Raw genomic sequence first — 22,363 nt, 5'->3', positions numbered from 1 at the left:
GGAATTGTTGTGTTCTGTGTTTCACAGAGACATGGCTCACTCAGGACACGCCGGATTGAACAATCAGACACGAGATCTTCTTGATACACAGGATGGACTGGACTACAGATGAGGTGAAGGCAAAAGTCAGAGGTCTATGTTTCATGATAAACATTTGTGGTATTCCAACACAGCAGTCTTGTCACACTCTTATTTTCCCAACCTGGAATATCCAATGATTAAATGGCAACCATTCTACTAACCAAGAGAGTTCACCTTTGTGATCCTGACTGCAGTTTATACACTGACAAAAGACTGGCATTATACAGGTACTCAAGGTACTGACTGCTTTCTCTGGCAGACAGAGCAGGATCTCCCAGTGGCCACACATTTTAATTCCACGTCCCACTCCCATTCTGATATGTCTATCCACGGCCTCCCCTACTGTAAAGATGAAGCCACACTCAGGTTGGAGGAACAACGCCTTATATTCCGTCTGGGTAGCCTCCAACCTGATGGCATGAAAATTGACTTCTCAAACTTCCGCTAATGCCCCACCTCCCCCTTGTACCCCAGCCGTCATTTATTTATTTATATACACACATTCTTTTTCTCTCTCTCCTTTTTCTCCCTCTGTCCCTCTCACTATACCCCTTGCCCATCCTCTGGGCTTTCCCTCCCTCCCCCTTTTCTTTCTCCCTAGGCCTCCTGTCTCATGATCCTCTCATATCCCTTTTGCCAACCAACTGTCCAGCTCTTGGCTCCATCTCTCCCCCTCCTGTCTTCTCTTATCGTTTCGGATCTCCCCCTCCACCTCCACTTTCAAATCTCTTACTAGCTCTTCTTTCAGTTAGTCCTGACGAAGGGTCTCGGCCCAAAACGTCAACTGTACCTCTTCCTAGAGATGCTGCCTCACCTGCTGTGTTCACCAGCAACTTTTATGTGTGTTGCTTGAAATTCCAGCATCTGCAGATCTCCTCGTGTTTGCGTTTTTAAACTTCTATAGGTATGTGGTAGAATTTGTATATATTGACTGGTTGCATCACAACCTGGTAGGAAAACACCAATGCTCTTGAATAGAAAAGCCGACAAAAAGTGGTGCATATAGCCTAGTCCAGGATTGGCCAACCTTTTACATTCCATGCATCAATTTTTTCACTCATGAGTTCAGGTGCGCCATACAACTCTTGTAACCCTATTCATTCTTGTAAAAATATGTTAATATAGAACTCATGCGTGAAAAAATTGCATCTGAACTCGTGCGTGAAAAAATTGACGCACGGAATGTAAAAAGTTGGCCACCCCTGACCTAGTCCATCACAGGAAAAGTCCTCCCCTACCACTGACCTCATCTACATGGACCGCTGTCATAGGAAAGCAGCATCCATCATCAAGGACACCATGTTCTCTTGCTGCTGCTATCATGAAGAAGAGCCATGAGCTTCAGGACTCATAGCACCAGATTCAGGAAGTGTTATTACCCCTCAACCATCAGGCTCTTGAACCAGAGAAGATAACTTTACTCATCTTCTCTTTCCCATCACTGAACTGTTCCCACAACCTACGGACTCACTTCCAAGGATTCTTCATCTCATGTTCTCAATAATTATTGCTTGCTTGCTGAGTTATTTATTTACTTATTTATTTGTTTGTTTGTTTGTATGTTTATTTATTTATCTATCAATCAATCATTACTTCTTTTTTAATTTATTTTTCTACTTGCAGTTTGCCGTTTTTAGTACATTGGCTGTTTTTCTGTCCTGTTAGATGCAGTCTTTCATTGACTATTGTGTTTCTTGTATTTACTGTGAATGCTCACAAGAATATGAATATAGTATTATATCAACACACATAAAAGTTGCTGGTGAACGCAGCAGGCCAGGCAGCATCTCTAGGAAGAGGTGCAGTTGACGTTTCAGGCCGAGACCCTTCGTCAGGATTAACTGAAGGAAGAGTGAGTAAGGGATTTGAAAGTTGGAGGGGGAGGGGGAGATCCAAAATGATAGGAGAAGACAGGAGTGGGAGGAATGGAGCCAAGAGCTGGACAGGTGATAGGCAAAAGGGATACGAGAGGATCATGGGACAGGAGGTCCGGGAAGAAAGACGGTGGGGGGGGACCCAGAGGATGGGCAAGGGGTATATTCAGAGGGACAGAGGGAGAAAAAGGAGAGTAAGAGAAAGAATGTGTGTATAAAAATAAGTAACAGATGGGGTACGAGGGGGAGGTGGGGCATTAGCGGAAGTTAGAGAAGTCGATGTTCATGCCATCAGGTTGGAGGCTGCCCAGACGGAATATAAGGTGTTGTTCCTCCAACCTGAGTGTGGCTTCATCTTTACAGTAGAGGAGGCCGTGGATAGACATGTCAGAATGGGAATGGGATGTGGAATTAAAATGTGTGGCCACTGGGAGATCCTGCTTTCTCTGGCGGACAGAGCGTAGGTGTTCAGCAAAGCGGTCTCCCAGTCTGCGTCGGGTCTCGCCAATATATAAAAGGCCACATCGGGAGCACCGGACGCAGTATATCACCTCAGCCGACTCACAGGAGGAATTGCGAGAAGGGGATGGCGTTTTTGCAAGAGACAGGGTGAGAAGAGGAATAGTCCAGATAGCTGTGAGAGTCAGTAGGCTTATAGTAGACATCAGTGGATAAGCTGTCTCCAGAGACAGAGACAGAAAGATCTAGAAAGGGGAGGGAGGTGTCGGAAATGGACCAGGTAAACTTGAGGGCAGGGTGAAAGTTGGAGGCAAAGTTAATAAAGTCAACCAGCTCTGCATGCGTGCAGGAAGCAGCGCCAATGCAGTCATCGATGTAGCGAAGGAAAAGTGGGGGACAGATACCAGAATAGGCACGGAACATAGATTGTTCCACAAAGCCAACAAAAAGGCAGGCATAGCTGGGACCCATACGGGTGCCCATAGCTACACCTTTAGTTTGGAGGAAATGGGAGGAGCCAAAGGAGAAGTTATTAAGAGTAAGGACTAATTCCGCTAGACAGAGCAGAGTGGTGGTAGAGGGGAACTGATTAGGTCTGGAATCCAAAAAGAAGCATAGAGCTTTGAGACCTTCCTGATGGGGGATGGAAGTATATAGGGACTGGACATCCATGGTGAAAATAAAGTGGTCATTCCCATTCTGACATGTCTATCCACGGCCTCCTCTACTGGTCAGGGAACTTAAAATCATCGAAAAGTTTAAGAGCGTGAGAAGTGTCACAAACATAGGTAGGAAGGGATTGAACAAGGGGGGATAAAACCGTGTCAAGGTATGCAGAAACGAGTTCGGTGGGGCAGGAGCAAGCTGAGACAATAGGTCAGCCAGGACAGGCAGGTTTGTGGATCTTGGGTAGGAGGTAGAAACGGGAAGTGCGAGGTGTGGGAACTATAAGGTTGGTAGCAGTGGATGGGAGATCCCCTGAGCGGATAAAGTCGGTGATGGCGTGGGAGACAATGGCCTGGTGCTCCTTTTTTAAAGAAAGGGGCTTCCCTTCCTCCACTATCAACTCTGCTCTTAAACGCATCTCCCCCATTTCACGTACATCTGCTCTCACTCCATCCTCCCGCCACCCCACTAGGAATAGGGTTCCCCTGGTCCTCACCTACCACCCCACCAGCCTCCGGGTCCAACATATTATTCTCCGTAACTTCTGCCACCTCCAACGGGATCCCACCGCTAAGCACATCTTTCCCTCCCCCCCTCTCTCTGCATTCCGCAGGGATCGCTCCCTACGCAACTCCCTTGACCATTCGTCCCCCCCATCCCTCCCCACTGATCTCCCTCCTGGCACTTAAACATGTAAGCGGAACAAGTGCTACACATGCCCTTACACTTCCTCCCTTACCACCATTCAGGGCCCCAAACAGTCCTTCCAGGTGAGGCAACACTTCACCTGTGAGTTGGCTGAGGTGATATACTGCGTCCGGTGCTCCCTATGTGGCCTTTTATATATTGGCGAGACCTGACGCAGACTGGGAGACCGCTTTGCTGAACACCTACGCTCTGTCCGCCAGAGAAAGCAGGATCTCCCAGTGGCCACACATTTTAATTCCACATCCCATTCCCATTCTGACATGTCTATCCACGGCCTCCTCTACTGTAAAGATGAAGCCACACTCAGGTTGGAGGAACAACACCTTATATTCCGTCTGGGCAGCCTCCAACCTGATGGCATGAACATCGACTTCTCTAACTTCCGCTAATGCCCCACCTCCCCCTCGTACCCCATCTGTTACTTATTTTTATACACACATTCTTTCTCTTACTCTCCTTTTTCTCCCTCTGTCCCTCTGAATATACCCCTTGCCCATCCTCTGGGTCCCCCCCCACCGTCTTTCTTCCCGGACCTCCTGTCCCATGATCCTCTCGTATCCCTTTTGCCTATCACCTGTCCAGCTCTTGGGTCCATCCCTCCCCCTCCTGTCTTCTCCTATCATTTTGGATCTCCCCCTCCCCCTCCAACTTTCAAATCCCTTACTCACTCTTCCTTCAGTTAGTCCTGACGAAGGGTCTCGGCCTGAAACGTCGACTGCACCTCTTCCTAGAGATGCTGCCTGGCCTGCTGCGTTCACCAGCAACTTTTATGTGTGTTGCTTGAATTTCCAGCATCTGCAGAATTCCTGTTGTTTATAGTATTATATATATACTTTGATAATAAATTTATTTCTAACTTTGAACTTCTATGTTGTTTCAGGTTTTTCAAGGAGAGGGCACGATGGTCAGCCTAGAGTACATTGTATGTGCAGGCATGTTGCCAATTTCAACCAGAAGTGTAAGTACCATTTGAGATTAGAAATGACAGCAGTTCTCAGAGTTGGAAATATTTAATTTTCTTGATGGCATGATTATGTGGTATGAAAGTCACCTTCAGGTCAAGAATGGTGGTAGGTCTGGTTTAGCCTTGATTATTTCCATGGAGCAAAACAGACAATGGTGAGGGTAGAGAATTTGCTCTGGGGACTGTAAAGAATTGATTTGCTCTTTGCAATGTGTGTCTGAAAATGTTCTGCTCATCATACTGCATGTCAAGCGAACAATTTAGGGACAATATAGAGTTTGAGATTGTGGTTTGTACAGCAACTCCAAATGTTTGTATCTTTGGATGAAAAATAAGAACTCATAAAAATTTTACTTTCCAAGTAATACCATTTTTGTTATTTTATAAATAATTTACAAAGAAGGAATTCAAAATTAAAGTAGGTATATACAATATTGTTAATTATGTTTTATTTTATTAAAGGCCTGTTAGTTTTGGATTACCTTGTGCAATATCATCAAAAGTGTTTTGGTTCACCATTCGTTCCACTATTTTAGCCACTTTACCAACTCTTGAAATATCATCACCCTGGAACATATACATATAGAGAAGCAAATTAAAAAGTAAATGGACATCAAAATAAATATTGTTACTAAATATTTAGAGACATATTGCTGCATTTAACACAACATCAAAATAAGAACTTTGAATCCTTTTCTCAGAAAAACAACGATATAAATTACATTAAGTAAGCAAGTTTTGGGTATTGGTGGTGCTGGACAAGCACATTTACAGGATTATTAACATCAAATTAATACCAAACACATTATTCAAGTCACTTTTTATAAAGAGTCAAAACCAGTGAACACAGTAAAGAGCACAAGGGAAATGAGACCTTGACTATTGACTATTTTAGTGTAAGAACCAGGACTCTGGTTCATCAGAATGGAGCATGGGAATTGGAACTCTGATGAGTTCAACACTGTCACTGGTAAATTATGGGCCATTAATCTCAGAGATAAAAGCAGATATGCATAGATGGAATCTTATCCCCTTTTTAAGTTTACATTCAAGGATAAATACTATAAAAATGAATATTCTTCCTCGGTTATTGTATCTTTTCCGTACTTTACCGGTGGAGGTGGATGATAATCAATTCAGGGAATGGGACAAATAGATTTCCCGCTTCATTTGGCAAGGAAAGAAACCTAGAATTCGATATAACACCTTACAGTTAGGGAAGAAAGGAGGAGGTATGGTTCTTCCTTGCCTGAGAAATTATTTTTATGCCTCACAGATAACCCCTCTGTTATATTGGTGTAATAGGGAATATAAGGCTAGATGGAAGGAAATAGAATTTGGATTAATTGACAGTTTTCCTCTTTACGCCTCAATAGCTGACAAAGGATTGATGGCCCAGTTGGAAAAATTTAAAAACGCTTGGATAAATCTTACATTAAAAGTATGGCAGAAGGTGGTTAATTCATGTGGAATTAATAACATGTTAAATCTCTTTAGATGGTGTGCATATGATACCGAATTCCTTCCCAACAGAGGAGATAAAAGATTTGAGCTATGGATAAAGAAAGGTCTTACAACCTACCTCTCATTTATAGATAAAAGAGTATTACAAAGTTTCCAAATCCTGCAGGACAAACATGGCCTAGAACATAATGACTTTTTTAGGTACCCTCAAGTACGAAACTATGTTAACCAGAGTTGTAGATATACAGACCTATCAACAGTAGAATTAGAATTTTTCAAGATTCTGAATTCGGCTTGCAGTTCAATACCTAGTAAATCAGTTTCTCGATTATATAATGCACTCTCCCATGCTAAAAATGTAAATACACTGTATATTAAAGAGAAGTGGGAGAAAGAAGCGGGGTTGGTACTTTCAGAGGAGGCTTGGGAGAAAATCTGCAGCTTTCAATGGTCCTCGACTAATTCTTTGACTTGGAGAGAACATTGTTGGAAAAACATTATAAGATACTTCAAGACCCCATATCAGGAAAAATATAAAGATACAAATGTGATGTGTTGGAGAAGGTGCGGCTCCAAGGAGGCAAATCATTTTCATATTTTTTGGGATTGCCCTAAATTAAGTCTATTTTGGGAAGGTATTCATAGAACATTAGTTAAGGTACTTAGGTCCCAGATACCTCTGAACTTTGAGACGCTCTATTTGGGGCATGTATTGTTTCTTGAACAGAAGGAAGATATAAAGTTGCTGCAGGCCCTCTTAGCGGCAAGTAAGAAATCAATCACTAGAAAATGGCTAAATCCAATACCACCTACATTAGAAGATTGGTACGAAATTATCTTGGAAATATTTAAAATAGAAAAGTTGACTTACTCCCTGAGAACTCAAAAAGAAAAATTTTTATCAAATATGGAATAAATGGATTGAATATATAACCCCAATGCGAGCAGACTTTAGATGACTCTCCTAATGATTTATACTGCTCTTCTCATCAACACAGTAATATTGCTAACGTAAGCACCCCTAGTCTAAATGTTTGTTTTTTTTTGTTTTCTTTTGGAAAATAGAGAATTAACACAAGTAAAGGGAAAGATTTGGGAAAGGGATAAAAAAATGAAAAAATTAAGTAAATAAATACATAGGGATTGGATAATTATGTCTGCGGGCAGGAATAAGCATGAACAAATTAGGATATAAACACCTACAATGATTGATACATAGGCTTATATACAACATTTTGGACCAGTGGAAATGGTCCAGAAGGGTTATATGGAAACTATTATTACCATTTTTCTTAACAACTAATTCCATTACTTAGCCTAATAGGTTAGATTTACCACAGTACATAATTATCTATTTAAATGTTTATTTTCCTTTTATATCATCTCAATGTGTACTTAAGAATGTATAAATAATTGTAGTTTTATACATATAAAAAAATGGAAAAGGTTATATGTGTGAAAAAAGTACATGATATTTGTGAATTCCTTATCCAAATAAAAATAAAATTAAAATTAAAAAAAAAAGGAACTCTGATGAGTTGGAACAGGGTATGGCAAACACTACTTGCTGGGTCAGATGCTGGATATGATGTTGAATGTACTTCATATTATACATTCAGGATATAAATAATAGATTTGATGCTTTAAATAATTTTGTATTTCCTTTATACGCAACCATAAATATAAGAGAAGCTCTTCACGTTTTTAATATTTTATAAGATGTTCAAGGTCGGTTTTGTAAATGTTGAATGACGAACATGTGATACAGTTAACCAATTCCGCTTTATTCTTTACAATTCTTTATTCTTCCTCTTGCAATCCATGTATGACACCCTTTCTTCGCCATTACATCTGTACACATGGGGGATGAGAAAGGACCTGAACTGTAAGCTTTGTGGTCAAAAGGGGACACTGGCTCTTATACTGTCCGGATGTAAAACAGCTTTAACTCAAGGACGGTATAGATGGCACCACGATAAGGTGCTTCTGGCTCTTGCTGACACAAGAGAGAGATGCAAGAGGAGGACGGCTGGTACAGATCTGAGGAAGGTCATCACCTTCATCAAAGAGGGAGCCAGGCCTTTCGTAACCAAACAACAATAGCCCAATCTGCTGCTAACAGCCAGGTTCTGGGAGATGAGGGTCGATGTGGGAAGGAGATTGCAGTTCCCGGATGTGGTGCACACAACCCTACACCCTGACATTGTACTGTGGTCAACTGAAGACAGGAAAATAATTCTGGTTGAGCTGACTGTGCCATGGGAAGAGAGATGGGAAGAGGCCCACGAGAGAAAGGCCTTGAAGTACCAGCCCTTAGTACAGGAATGCAAAGACAAGGGATGGCAGGCATGGTTGTTCCCTACGGAGAGCGGCTGCAGGGGTTTCCCAGCCAAATCAGCATGGTGCTTGTTGTCAGCTCTGGGCCTGGATGAAAGGATCAAAAAACAAGCAGCTCATAGGATGCGGGAAGAGGCAGAACGAGCCTCTTGTTGAATTTGGAGTAGGCAAGAGGAGGGAAGCTGAAAGCCAGGAGCAGATGGGCAGTGATTTGGCCACCACTGCCGGCCCACCAACTGGAGAGTGTCGTGGTTAAGGGTTGAAACACTCTGTGAAGGTTGGGAACCACCTGATGACATCTGCTCCTGGCTGAAGGCTACGGTTACCTTATAAGGTATCTGGAGAATGCACCCTAACAGGTGTATGTAACAAGTAACAAGCAACCTGGAACAGTCAAACTCACTTCATGCATCAACATAAATATAAATAAAATAAAAATATAAACATCTTTCTGAGTTTAGTGAAGTTGATTTGCCTTCTGAGGCAATTCTCTGTGGTTGAGGATGATTTTAACACAACATATTCTAAAATGTCCAGTCCTTTATATCTCTCAAAGGTTAAGGAGAATGGGAAGAAAGAGATTTTAAGAATGAGAATGATATAGCTTTATAATTAAATGAGGGCCAAATTTCCATATACCCCATTATAATACTATGAAGGGATCCATATTGGATTTTGCCATTGTCTTACTTTTACATTTATGTAGTTATTCCTCGTTTACTCCCATATTCTATCTTCCTCTTTTTCAATATTTCAATTTTCAATGTTGTTTCTTAAAACTCTCCCAATCTTCAGAATCACTACTTCTTTTAGCATCATTATAAGCCACTTTTTAAATCCAATATTATATTCAACCTGTTTACTTAACCATGAATAGATCACTTTCCCATGAAGATTTTACCTTTACTATACATTTATTGAGAATTATGATTTTTAAGTGCATAACTCCACACTTCCCAACAGTGGATTCCATCTGCCACTTCTTTGCCCATTCTTCTAACATGTCCTTCTGCAGACTCTCTACCTCTGAGATGCTACCTGTTCCTCTATCTACCTTGTTATCATCTGCAATTTGGCCAGAATGCCATCAGTTTCTTCATCCAGATTAGTAACACATAGAGTTAAAAGTTGTGGACCCAATGCTGACCCCTCCACTTAGCCCTACTGTGTCTTCCACCATATCCTACTTCTTGGTTAGATGCATATTATGTTACATCTTAGTTGCAGTTATCCCGCCTTGTACGATTCATTAATTTCATTATGGAAGTTTCGTGCAATTAGATATATTGACTTTAATATTAACTTCGTACTATAATTCCCTGGTTTGAATTTGTTCATTGATAACTATCCAGGTATTACTAAAGTGCACTAATTCCTTGCATCAAAGAAAAACTGGAATTTGGAATGATGGTGACTAATGGTAGCTCGGGTTGAGAAGTTTGATGTTGTGGTGTTCACCGAGCTTGGCAATTAGCCTGCAGATGTTTCATCAGGCTACAACCTCAGTGCACAGTTGTTGATTTTTCTCTGTGGGAGTGCTTGTGTTTATATAGACCATCATTCACTTATTTTGGTCCTGATTGGCTGCCCCTTCAGTTGACCTTTGAATTATATTAGCTCATGTTTCTTTGGTTCTTAGGGGTTCATAGATAACGTCTATTTTGATGTTTGTTTACAGAGTTATCAGAAGAGAACAATGCTTCCAAAAATCTTCATGCCTCCGCCAGAACCACCGCAGTGTTCCACTTAAAATGGTGTTCCTCTCAGTCTTCATGTTCCAAGACATATGTAAATAAATACCATCTATAAACCCCTAGGAGCCAAAGAAACACAAGCCAATAGATTTCAAAGGTCAACAGAAAGAGTAGCTACCTGGACTGAATTGCGGCCTATATAAACACAAGCACGCCCAGAGAGAAACACCCAACAACTGTGCACTGAGGATGTCACTTCATCTGGTGATGAAACTCCTGCAAGCTCGTCAAACACCGCAACATCAAACACTGGAATACAGTGGCCAGCACTGCACATTTTCTACCTTATTTCCTTTAGTAGTCTTGATTGCATCTCATCTAGTTTGTATGACTTTAATGTTGTTTGAGATACTGGGTTACCTGCAACCAATCTATGTCCTCAAGGCTGAAGATACAATAGGGCTAAAAGCTCGAGTTCAGGGTTAGAATGAAATATGAACTGGGTAAATTGGAAGATTAAAGAGTTTCAGACATGGAATTTCAGAAGAATCATGTAGTGTGATACAGAGCTGCTAATTCTCTATTGCATATTTTAACTAGTACACAAGTACGTAGGCACATGTGAACAGTTGATTATTTAGAGTGAAATTCAGTAGACAGCTTATGCAAATCTTTATTACCATTAGGTATAACAAACACTCACCATGCTTTCAGTAGCTGATACTTTTTTCTTTGATATTTCGCCTTTCTTTGTAGTCTGTACCTTTGGCTTCTCTTTCTTGACCACTTGTTTTGCTAATTCTTCCTCATAAGCATCAAAGATTTCCCACTGAGAGCAAAACGGACAATTTTTGAGAATAGTGATACTGAAAAATAACAGTTGAAAATTCTCAAGGGTGGTTTTGGTTTTCAAAGAAAATAGAGGAGTTACTTTATTTAAGTATGAGCTAACAAACAGAAAATAGAGCAGAACAAGACAACACTAAAATAACATGTTGAACTGAACAGATTGCAATTACTTGACATAAATGTCAAATCAATTAATACGAAATGATAAAGGTGAGAGAAGATTGCTTTAGCAGATAAAAAGTGGCTACAGAAATCGGCAAGTTGGTAATCATAAGAAACTTCAACATCTCCAGATTGGTGACACCAATCAGGAACAGCATAACAAAGTGAGCAGACATTGATAACTGCCTTAAACACCATTTGAGGGAATATATTCAAAAACTGCATTGGAATTTTTAATTTAACAATCTATATATGACTTAATTAATAATTTAGACATTAGATGATATGCTTAAATATCAAATTGTTGAGGAAGTTAGAGGTAAGAACAACAATACATTGATATATGAATTTTAAAGAAATGCCTTGTCATAGAACTATCATAATTTAAATTGGGAAAGTACATAAATCAGATGAAGAATGAAATATGTTGAATGTGTCGGTCAGGATTTACTGTTCAAGAACAAATAATAGCAATTGCTATTCTCTTCGTGTAGGTTTCCATAAAGAATTAGGAGACTTTGTGCTCTGAATCTCTCCTTTCTAGTAATCATATACCTTCCATAAGAGAGCTATGACGTGCAACAATAGTAATATCACCAAGATCAATGAGTAATTAATCAGGTTGAAGAATATTGATATTTGTAAATTAGTTTGAAGCTTAAGTTTTTAAATAATATTTTAAACATTATATGAAAAACAAATTGAAGACGAGGATACAAATATAAATAAGATAGAAGATAAAAAATCATGAACAAACTTTAAAGGAAACACTAAAACAGTAGTATTTTAAAAATCAGGAATTATGAAATAATTATTCAGGACAGCAGCATATATGGTTAAGAATGCAATTAAAAACTCAATTGCATCCATTCTCCAAAATGTAACATTTCATATGCAAAGCTCTCGATAGAGCACTACTTTCAATGCTGATTACAACAGGAAAAGGACAAACATTATAACGGTTTTAAAAAGCAATTATAGAAAAGGCTGAGAAAAATCATTTAAAAGAAGTAGCAAAATTATAAATGGAAATGATTAGAATGAAAACTTAAGTAATCTTGCCAAATTAGAATAATTTGCATGAAGGCAAAGATGAGTATCACAAGAAATGTTACGTAAATTTAATTCTTCACTCAATATAATGGACTAAAAAGACAAGAAGACAGCCAAAATTTTCAATCTATATTTGCTTTGGTGACACCAAAAGGGCACAAAATCAGACAAATGAACATCATTCAGGTATACATGTCCTTAGACAGTAATATTATTTGATTTACGTATCAAGTCAATGAGTTTTTGCACTTTCACTGGTTAAAGAGCAACCATTGAAAAAAAACATGCATGCAAAGTTTCACCTGGTTGGCTGTTGATGAAAAGCTTGCTCTGGGAGGTGGTTCTGTCTGGCATCCATTTTCCTGCGGAAGGGAAAATGGAGACTTTCAATATCATTACATCAAACATTGGCATATTTTTTTACAAAATATTCTGTATTAAATTATCATTCAATGTATGCTGCCGGTATAGCACTCCAAGCTGTTTTGCTGATGTAGATATTTTAGCACATCAGGGAGGACCTACAACACTGATTAATGCATTTAGTCTTTATCTTATTATGTAAATTGGATAATACTTGCATTCTGAATAATTAATGTGAAAAAATCCATCAGATAAAAATTAATATCATGCCATCTAAGGGAAATGCAAAATTCATTCACTGTACATGTAGACATGATCATGTTGTATTTTGTTGGGTAACAGATCGTTATCTGATGCAACGTGAGCCCATTGGCAAAATTCTCACTGTTACCATCAGGTAGGAGGTACAGAAGCCTGAAGGCACACACTCAGTGACACAGCAACAGCTTCTTCCCCTCTGCCATATGATTCCTAAATGGACATTGAATCCGCGAACACTGCCTCACTTTTTAATATACACTGTATATTATTTCTGTTTATTGCACAATTTTTAATCTATTCAGTATACTGTATGTATACTGTAATTGATTTACCTGTTTATTTATTATTATTACTTTTATGTTTTTCTCTTCTTCTGTATTATGTGTTGTATTGAATTGCTGCTGCTAAGGTAACAAATTTCACGACACCTGATTCTGATTCTGATTGTGAGCTTCAAAGCACTCTGAAAACTTATCCTTAATGATGGACTCCAACATCTTCCCAACCACTGAAGTCAGACTAACTGGCCTATAACTTCCTTTCTTCTGCCTCCCTCTCTTCTTAAAGAGTGTAGTAACATTTGTGATTTTCCATTCTTCCAGAACCATTCCAAAATGTAGACATCACTATTAATGCCTCCAGAATCTCTTGACCTACCCCTTTCAGAACACTGGGGTGTAGCCCATCTGGTGCAGGTGACATATCTACCTCCAGACCTTTCAATTTACCAAGCACCTTCTTCTAGTTAAAGCAACTACACTCACTTCTGCCCCGAACATTTTTGAATTTCTGGCACACTGCTAGTGTCTTCCACAGTGAAGACTTACACAAAATACCTGTTAAGTTCATCCACCATTTATTTCTCCCCCATTACTACCTCTCCAGTATCAATTTCCAGTGGTCCAATATCCACTCTCACCTGTCTTTTACTCCTTATATATCTGAAAAAAGCTTTTGATACCCTCTTTTATATTATTGGTTGGCTTACCTTCATATTTCATTTTTTTCTCTCTTTATGGCTTTTTAGTTACCTTCCGTTGGCTTTAAAAGCTCCCCAATCTTCTATTTCCCACTATTTGTTTTCTATATTCCTGTTTGAGTACTGTTGGGGGGACAGCTTACCTGGGTGAAGCAACACTGGTCGTGCCTCCGGCACAGAGTCCGGCCCTGTAGCTCAGAAGGGTAGGGAAAGGAAGAGGAGGGCAGTAGTAATAGGGGACTCTATAGTTAGGGGTCAGATAGGCGATTCTGCAGACGCAGTCAGGAGACCTGGATGGTAGTTTGCCTCCCTGATGCCAGGGTCCGGGATGTTTCTGATCGCGTCCAAGATATCCTGAAGTGGGAGGGTGAGGAGCCAGAGGTCGTGGTACATATAGGTACCAATGACATAGGTAGGAAAAGGGAAGAGGTCCTGAAAAGAGAATATTGTGAGTTAGGAAGGGAGTTGAGAAGAAGGACCACAAAGGTAGTCATCTCGGGATTACTGACTGTGCCACGCGACAGTGAGAGTAGGAATGGAATGAGGTGGAGGATAAATGCGTGGCTGAGGGATTGGAGCAGGGGGCAGGGATTCAAGTTTTTGGATCATTGGGACTTCTTTTGGCGCAGGTGTGACCTGTACAAAAAGGACGGGTTGCACTTGAATCCTAGGGGGACCAATATCCTGGCAGGGAGATTTGCGAAGGCTACTGAGGAGACTTTAAATGAGAATGGTTGGGGGGGCGGGAATCAAATTGAAGAGATTAGGAGAGAGGAGGTTAGTTCACAAATAGAGAAAGCTAGTAGACAGTGTGTGAGGGAAGATAGGCAGGGGACAGAGAATGGGAGCACACAGACCGAAGATGTAGGGGAGAAGGAAGAAAAAGATAACAAAGTTGTTTGCTCCATTAGGAATAAACAGAGAGTAAGAGGTGAAGAGTTTCTTAAGTGCATGTATTTTAATGCTAGGAGCATTGTAAGAGAGGTGGATGAGCTTAGAGCATGGATTGATACCTGGAAATATGATGTTGCAGCTATTAGTGAAACATGGTTGCAGGAGGGGTGTGATTGGCAACTAAATATTCCGGGATTTCGTTGCTTCAGGTGTGATCGAATAGGAGGGGCAAGAGGGACAGGTGTTGCATTGCTTGTCAGAGAAGATATAACAGCAGTGCATTAGCAGGATAGATTAGAAGACTCGTCTATGGACGCTATTTGGGTGGAATTGAGAAATGGGAAAGGTGTAGTGACGCTTACAGGGATGTATTATAGACCACCTAATGGGGAGCGAGAATTGGAGGAGCAAATTTGTAAGGGGATAGCAGATGCTTGTAGTAAGCACAAGGTTGTGATTGTGGGAGATTTTAATTTTCCACACATTGACTGGGAAGCTCATTCTGTAAAAGGGCTGGATGGTTTGGAGTTTGTAAAATGTGTGCAAGATAGTTTTCTGCATCAATACGTAGAGGTACCAACTAGAAAAGGCACAGTGTTGGATCTCCTGTAGGGAATGAGATGGTTCAGGGGACGGAGGTATGTGTTGGGGAGCTCTTCGGGTCCAGTGATCACAATACCATTAGTTTCAATATAATTATGGAGAAGGATAGGACTGGATCCAGAATTGAGATTTTTGATTGGAGAAAGGCTAACTTTGAGGAGATGCAAGAGGATTTAGAAGGAGTGGATTGGGACAATTTGTTTTATGGGATGGATGTAATAGAGAAATGGAGGTCATTTAAAGGTGAAATTTTGAGGGTACAGGATCTTTATGTTCCTGTTAGGTTGAAAGGAAAGGTTAAAAGTTTGAGGGAGCCATGGTTTTCAAGGGATTTTGGAAACTTGGTTCGGAAAAAGAGAGAGATCTACAATAAGTCCAGGCAGCTTGGAGTAAATGCGGTGCTTGAGGAATATAAAGAATCTTAAGAAAGAAATTAAAAAAGCTAAAAGAAGCTATGAGGTTGCTTTGGCAAGTAAGGTGAAAATAAATCCAAAGGGTTTCTACAGTTATATTAATAGCAAAAGGATAGTGAGGGATAAACTCGGTCCTTTAGAGAATCAGAGTGGACGGCTATGTGCGGAGCCAAAAGAGGTGGGGGAGGTTTTGAACAATTTCTTTTCTTCGGTATTCACTAATGAGAAGGATATTGAATTGTGTAAGGTAAGGGAAGCAAGAGGGGTAGCTATGGAAAGTATGATGATTAAAGAAGAGGAAGTACTGGCGCTTTTAAGGAATATAAAAGTGGATAAGTCTCTGGGTCCAGACAGGATATTCCCTAGGACCTTGAGGGAAGTTAGTGTGGAACTAGCAGGGGCTCTGACAGAAAACTTTCAAATGTCATTAGAAACGGGGATGGTGCCGGAGGATTGCGTATTGCTCATGTTGTTCCATTATTTAAAAAGGGTTCTAAGAGTAAACCTAGCAATTATCGGCCTGTGAGTTTGACATCAGTGGTGGGTAAATTGATGGAAAGTATTCTTAGAGATGGCATATATAATTATCCGGATAGACAGGGTCTGATCAGGAACAGTCAACATGGATTTGTGCGTGGAAGGTCACGTTTGACAAATCTTATTAAATTTTTTGATGAGGTTACTAGGAAAGTTGACGAGGGTAAAGCGGTGGATATTGTCTATATGAACTTCAGTAAGGCCTTTGACAAGGTTCCACAAGGAAGGTTGGTTAGGAAGGTTCAATCATTAGGTATTAATATTGAAGGAGTGAAATGGACTCAGCAGTGGCTGGATTGGAGACGCCAAAGAGTAGTAGTAGATAACTGTGTGTCAGATTGGAGGACGGTGTCTAGTGGCGTGCCTCAGAGATCTGGACTGGGTCCAATGTTGCTTGTCATATATATTAATGATCTGGATGATGGCGTGGTAAATTGGATTAGTAAGTATGCAGATGATAGTAAGATAGGTGGAGTTGTGGATAATGAAGTAGGTTTTCAAAGCTTGCAGAGGGATTTAGGCCAGTTAGAAGAGTGGGCTGAAAGATGGCAGATGGAGTTTAATGCTGATAAATGTGAGGTGCTACATTTTGGTAGGACTAATCAAAATAGGACATACATGGTAAATGGTAGTGCATTGAAGAATGCAGTAGAACAGAGGGACCTAGGAATAATGGTGCATAGTTCCCTGAAGGTGGAATCTCATGTGGATAGGGTGGTGAAGAAAGCTTTTGGTATGCTGGCCTTTATTAATCAGAGCATTGAGTATTGGAGTTGGGATGTAATGTTGAAATTGTATAAGGCATTGGTAAGGCCAAATTTGGAGTATTGTGTACAGTTCTGGTCACCGAATTATAGGGCAGATGTCAATAAAATTGAGGGAGTACAGAGGAGATTTACTAGAATATTGCCTGGGTTTCATCTCCTAAGTTACAGAGAAAGGTTGAACAAGCTGGGTCTTTATTCTTTGGAGCGTAGAAGGTTGAGGGGGGACTTGATAGAGGTATTTAAAATTATGAGGGGAATAGATAGAGTTGACGTGGATAGGCTTTTTCCATTGAGAGTAGGGGAGAATCAAACAAGAGGACATGAGTTGAGAGTTAAAGAGCAAAAGTTTAGGGGTAACATGAGGGGCAACTTCTTTACTCAGAGAGTGGTAGCTGTGTGGAACGAGCTTCCAGCAGAAGTGGTTGAGGCAGGTTCGATGTTGTCACTTAAAGTTAAATTGGATAGGTACATGGACAGGAAAGGAATGGAGGGTTATGGGCCGAGTGCAAGTTGGTGGGACTAGGTGAGAGCAAGAGTTCAGCATGGACTAGAAGGGCTGAGATGGCCTGTTTCCGTGCTGTAATTGTTGTATGGTTATACGGTTATATTATATGCCACCTCTTTTTCTTTTATGCAGTCTTTGACTTCCCTTGTCAGCCACAATTGCCTTAGAATTCTTCTTTGTCTTTAGGATATATCTATCCTGCGCCTTCCAAATTGTTCCGAGAAACACCAGCCATTGCTGTTCTACTGACATCCTTGCTAGTGTCCCTTCCAATCAAGAATCCTCTGTCATGCCTCTATAATTCCATTGGCTACTGTTCAGAGGCCTGTATATAATTACCATTAGACTATTTTTTAAACTTTGCAGTCCCTTTACTCTATCCACAAGAATTCTACCATCTTCCAGAACTATGCCCCTTTCTAAGGACTTGATTTCATTTTTCACCAATGAAGACACTCCACCCCTTCTGCCTACATGTGTGTCCCTTCATACAATGTGTATCCCTGGATGTTAAGCTCCCAACAAAGATCTTTTTTCAGTCACAACGCAGTGATGCCCACAACATCATACGTGCCAACCTCTAGCTGCATTACAAGATTACTACCTTATTCTGTGTACTGTATGCATTCAAATATAACATCTTCAGTCCTGTATTCATCACCCATTTCAATTTTGTCACCACGTAACACTTCAACTCATCCACTGACTGCAATTTGCCCGATCATCTGTGTCTACTTGTATACTGATTGCCCCATCTTCAGTACTCTTACTGCAGTTCCCATTCCCATGCCAAATTAGCTTAAGCACATAATTGAATCAGTCAAGAAAGGTGTGCAGTCAAGAAAGGTACCCATGGCTGCTGATATTAGAGCATCCATTGGAAGAGTCCAGAGACTGTTTAGCCTTATGCATGGAGCCTGTTTTTGAAAGCTTAGGCAATGTTCTCAGTTTCTATGAACTTCTACTGACTCCAGAAATAAAAGAGCACAAGTTTTATGATGTGGAAATCAAATATAGATACATATTTAAATGGAATATATATATCATTCATTACATGCCAACTCGTATGATGTAGGTGACCATGGTCTTTCTATGACCATGATTGTTCTTGGCAATTTTTTCTACAGAAGTGGTTTGCCATTGCCTTCTTCTGGGGGATGTCTTCACAAGATGGATGACAGCAGCCATTATCAACACCCTTCACATATTGTCAGCCTGGCATCAGTGGTCGCATAACCCGTACTTGTGATATGCACCAGCTACTCATACGACCATCTACTACCTGCTCCCATAGCTTCATGACCTAGCAGGTGCTACAGCTTGCCCATGGGTGACCTGTAGGCTGACGGAAGGAAGGAGTGCCTTACATTTCCTCCACCCCCGCTATTGCTGTGTTTTTGATTGGTTAAACAATTCAATGTTAGTCATTATGATAAAGTTATTTTTATTTATTTAATACTTTTCACTATCAGTATTATCTTTAGAAGATAGTCAGAAAGTAAATGAGAGAGAATGTGTTCGAAACTTTATGAAAGGGACCCCACTGTAGAGTGAACAAGACTAGCCTAATGACACAGACAGCTTCAGAATCAGGTAAATAGTTCCTTATCAATCAGAAGAAATTGGCTGCCATAAATCTGAAATAAAAGTTATAACACAGCAGCAATCTTTCATGATTCGGATTGGCCATACATAGCCTATTATGTAGGATTGTGAAGGCGATAGTGCAGAGTGCATTTAAGCTTCTGATTGTGGAAGCTATTTGTAGAGACAGAATATACTAAAAATTTAGAAAACTTGATATCAAATATCACCTGTAGTCAACAGATGCAATTCCTCTGAAGAGCTACGGACAGATAATAAAGCAAGTATGACCTGAGTACATTCACTTTTTAACCTTACAGTGAAATGTGTATTGAATCCTTTAGTTTGGAATGATACCTATAATGCCTGGAGAATATTCCAGAGTTGGGGAACCATGGAAAATGACAAAATGACATAATGATGTAGAATGGACCTGCTCCGCACCTGATTCAGAACAGTGGGACTTTAGGATCACTGATTAAACATGGACCCTAAAGGGAGTTGTGAAAAGAGGTCAGCTTCTCTAAACTTGATTAACAAGAATTGTTTAACCAACTGCTTAACTGGATTGCATCCTTGTTGTAATGCTCCACAGAATAACATAATGGAGGTGGGTGTGATGAGTCAACAGACCCTAAAGAGTGTACTTGGACCAACGACATTTTACACTGTTCTGATAACATAATGAAACATACTCTTATTTAAGACCAGCATCTCGAGTGCTGCACTATGGCATAAACTGCAGACCAACCTCATCCATTCACAGTTAACCTGCAGAAAAATGGTGTACTTGAAGACTACCTTGCACTGGTAATACCAGCACAGGAATAACTAACCTTCCAGTTGTGTCACATTTTTTTTAGTGCAACCTGTAAGGCTTGAGACACCTGAGCATGTGAGTGTGTTGACATTCGAAGGCTAAGAGGACAGTTACATCACTATGTAGTGCATTTCAACCTGGACATCAGTTAGAGGACTTAGGAGATGACTAAAGGTTAAAAGATGGAGCTGGCCACAAACATGGGAGTAAGAAGCATAACAACTCCAACGATGTGATAAGAATAGTGTGCTTTCCGACTACAGTTGATGCAGCTACCCAAATGGGTCTACAATGATTCCTTGTGATGCCTCAGAGGAGTTACACTTAGTCTGCCATAAAACTAAGATTGCACTTTTAAATTTATTAACTAAGACTTCGGGGCTCTTTTTGCTTGCATTCTTGTTCCTAGCTGGTTTAGCTTTCTATAAGGCTGACAATACAGTGTAACTGAAGTTATTTGTTTCATCAAAAAATAATACTATTTTACCCTCATTGGATTGTTGAAAGTCTGTGAAGCTCTTTCACTGAAGTTGAACTGGTTGGGAATTTTTCGTTCTTGCTTAGGTTTAATTATTTCCTTTTCTTCTTCCTCATCCATTGCCTGCGGAATAATCAATAAATATAAGCATAAAAGGACTTACTTCATCCCTGTTAATTCAAATCTAAATTGCAATTACTTTAGAAGCAATTTCTATAAAGTTTAAAGATAATTATAACTCCAGGTGCCTAGAGAAATGTACTACAAACACTGCAACCTACAGTCGGTGACCATTATTGATTGCCTGAAAAATATTGGTAAGCTGTCCTCATGAACTGTGAAAGATCTTCTGATGAAGGTACTTGCACTGTTGTTTTAGGTAAGTAATCTCAGCATTAAGGTGAAATGTTTTTAAATCAGGATAGTGTGTATTGTTACTCCCAAGAACTCATAACCCTTGCCCTTCTTCAGAAATAATCTCTACCATCTCGAAGGACATAGGCAATGAGTACATAGGAAGCATTTGCAAACGTCTCTTCAACCATCAAAATAAGTGGAAAATAAGACCATAAGAGATAGGAGCAGAAGTAGGCCATTCGGCCCATCGAGTCTGCTTCACCATTCAATCATGTGTTGATCCAATTCTTCCAGTCATCCCCACTTCCCTGCCTTTACCCCATACCCTTTGCTGCCCTGGTTAATCAAGAACCTGTCTATCTCTGCCTTAAATGCACCCAATGACTTGGCCTCCACAGCCGCTTATGGCAACAAATTCCACAGATTTACCACTCTCTGACTAAAGTAATTTCTCCGCATCTCAGTTCGAAATGGACGTCCTTCAATCTTGAAGTCGTGCCCTCTTGCCCTAGAATTCCCTACCCTGGGAAATAACTTTGCCGTATCTAATCTGTTCAGGCATTTTAACATTTGGAATGTTTCTATGAGATCCCCCCTCATTCTCCTGAACTCCAGGGAATACAGCCCAAGAGCTGCCAGACGTTCCTCATACAGTAACCCTTTCATTCCTGGAACCATTCTTGTGAATCTTCTCTGAACCCTTTCCAATGTCAGCATATCCTTTCTAAAATAAGGAACCCAAAACTGCACACAATACTCCAAATGTGGTCTCACGAGTGCCTTATAGAGCCTCAACATCACATCCCTGTTCTTATATTCTATACCTCTAAAAATGAATGCCAACATTGCATTCGCCTTTTTCACAACCAACTGAACCTGAAGGTTAACCTTTAGGGTATCCTGCACAAGGACTCCCAAGTCCCTTTGCATCTCTGCACTTTGAATTCTCTCCCCATCTAAATAATAGTCTGCCCGTTTATTTCTTCCACCAAAGTGCATGACCATACACTTTCCAACATCGTATTTCATTTGCCACTTCTTTGCCCATTCCCCTAAACTATCTAAGTATCTCTGCAGGCTCCCTGTTTCCTCAACACTACCCACTCCTTCACCTATCTTTGTATCATCAACAAATTTAGCCACAAGTCCATTAATACCGTAGTCCAAATCATTGACATACATCGTAAAAAACAGCAGTCCCAACACCGACCCCTGTGGAAATCCACTGGTAACTGGCAGCCAGCCAGACTAGGATCCCTTTATTCCCACTCTCTGTCTTCTGCCAACCAGTCAACACTCCACCCATAAATGTATGAATGTTTGGTCAAAATTTTGGAACTCCCGACCTACACCATAAAGTTGATGCAGTTCAGGAAGGCTTTGTTATCAACATCCATTTCCCATGTATGAGCAACAAAATAAGAGTAAAGGTTATAGTATTGAATAATAATTACTTAAGAACTTCAGAAAAAGAAACAGAACCCCTTGTGC

The 22,363-nt window shown here is 40.3% G+C and overlaps 1 protein-coding gene across 2 annotated transcripts in view; it reads right to left on the bottom strand.

Moving 5' to 3' along the window:
- dnai1.2 (dynein, axonemal, intermediate chain 1, paralog 2) overlaps positions 1–22,363 on the bottom strand; it is a 207,974-nt gene that overhangs the window by 133,026 nt on the left and 52,585 nt on the right. For both annotated transcript variants that reach the window (XM_072251762.1, XM_072251763.1), the window contains 4 exons: positions 20,525–20,638; positions 12,614–12,673; positions 10,951–11,076; positions 5,235–5,319 (listed from right to left, as the gene is read on the bottom strand). In XM_072251762.1, the coding sequence (XP_072107863.1) occupies positions 5,235–5,319; positions 10,951–11,076; positions 12,614–12,673; positions 20,525–20,638 (385 nt within the window). The remainder of the gene's footprint in view (positions 1–5,234; positions 5,320–10,950; positions 11,077–12,613; positions 12,674–20,524; positions 20,639–22,363) is intronic.

This window comes from Mobula birostris, chromosome 3 (genome assembly GCF_030028105.1).
Source record: "Mobula birostris isolate sMobBir1 chromosome 3, sMobBir1.hap1, whole genome shotgun sequence".
NCBI classification, from domain to species: Eukaryota; Metazoa; Chordata; class Chondrichthyes; order Myliobatiformes; family Myliobatidae; genus Mobula; species Mobula birostris.
This window is presented reverse-complemented; position numbering and strand designations above follow the sequence as displayed.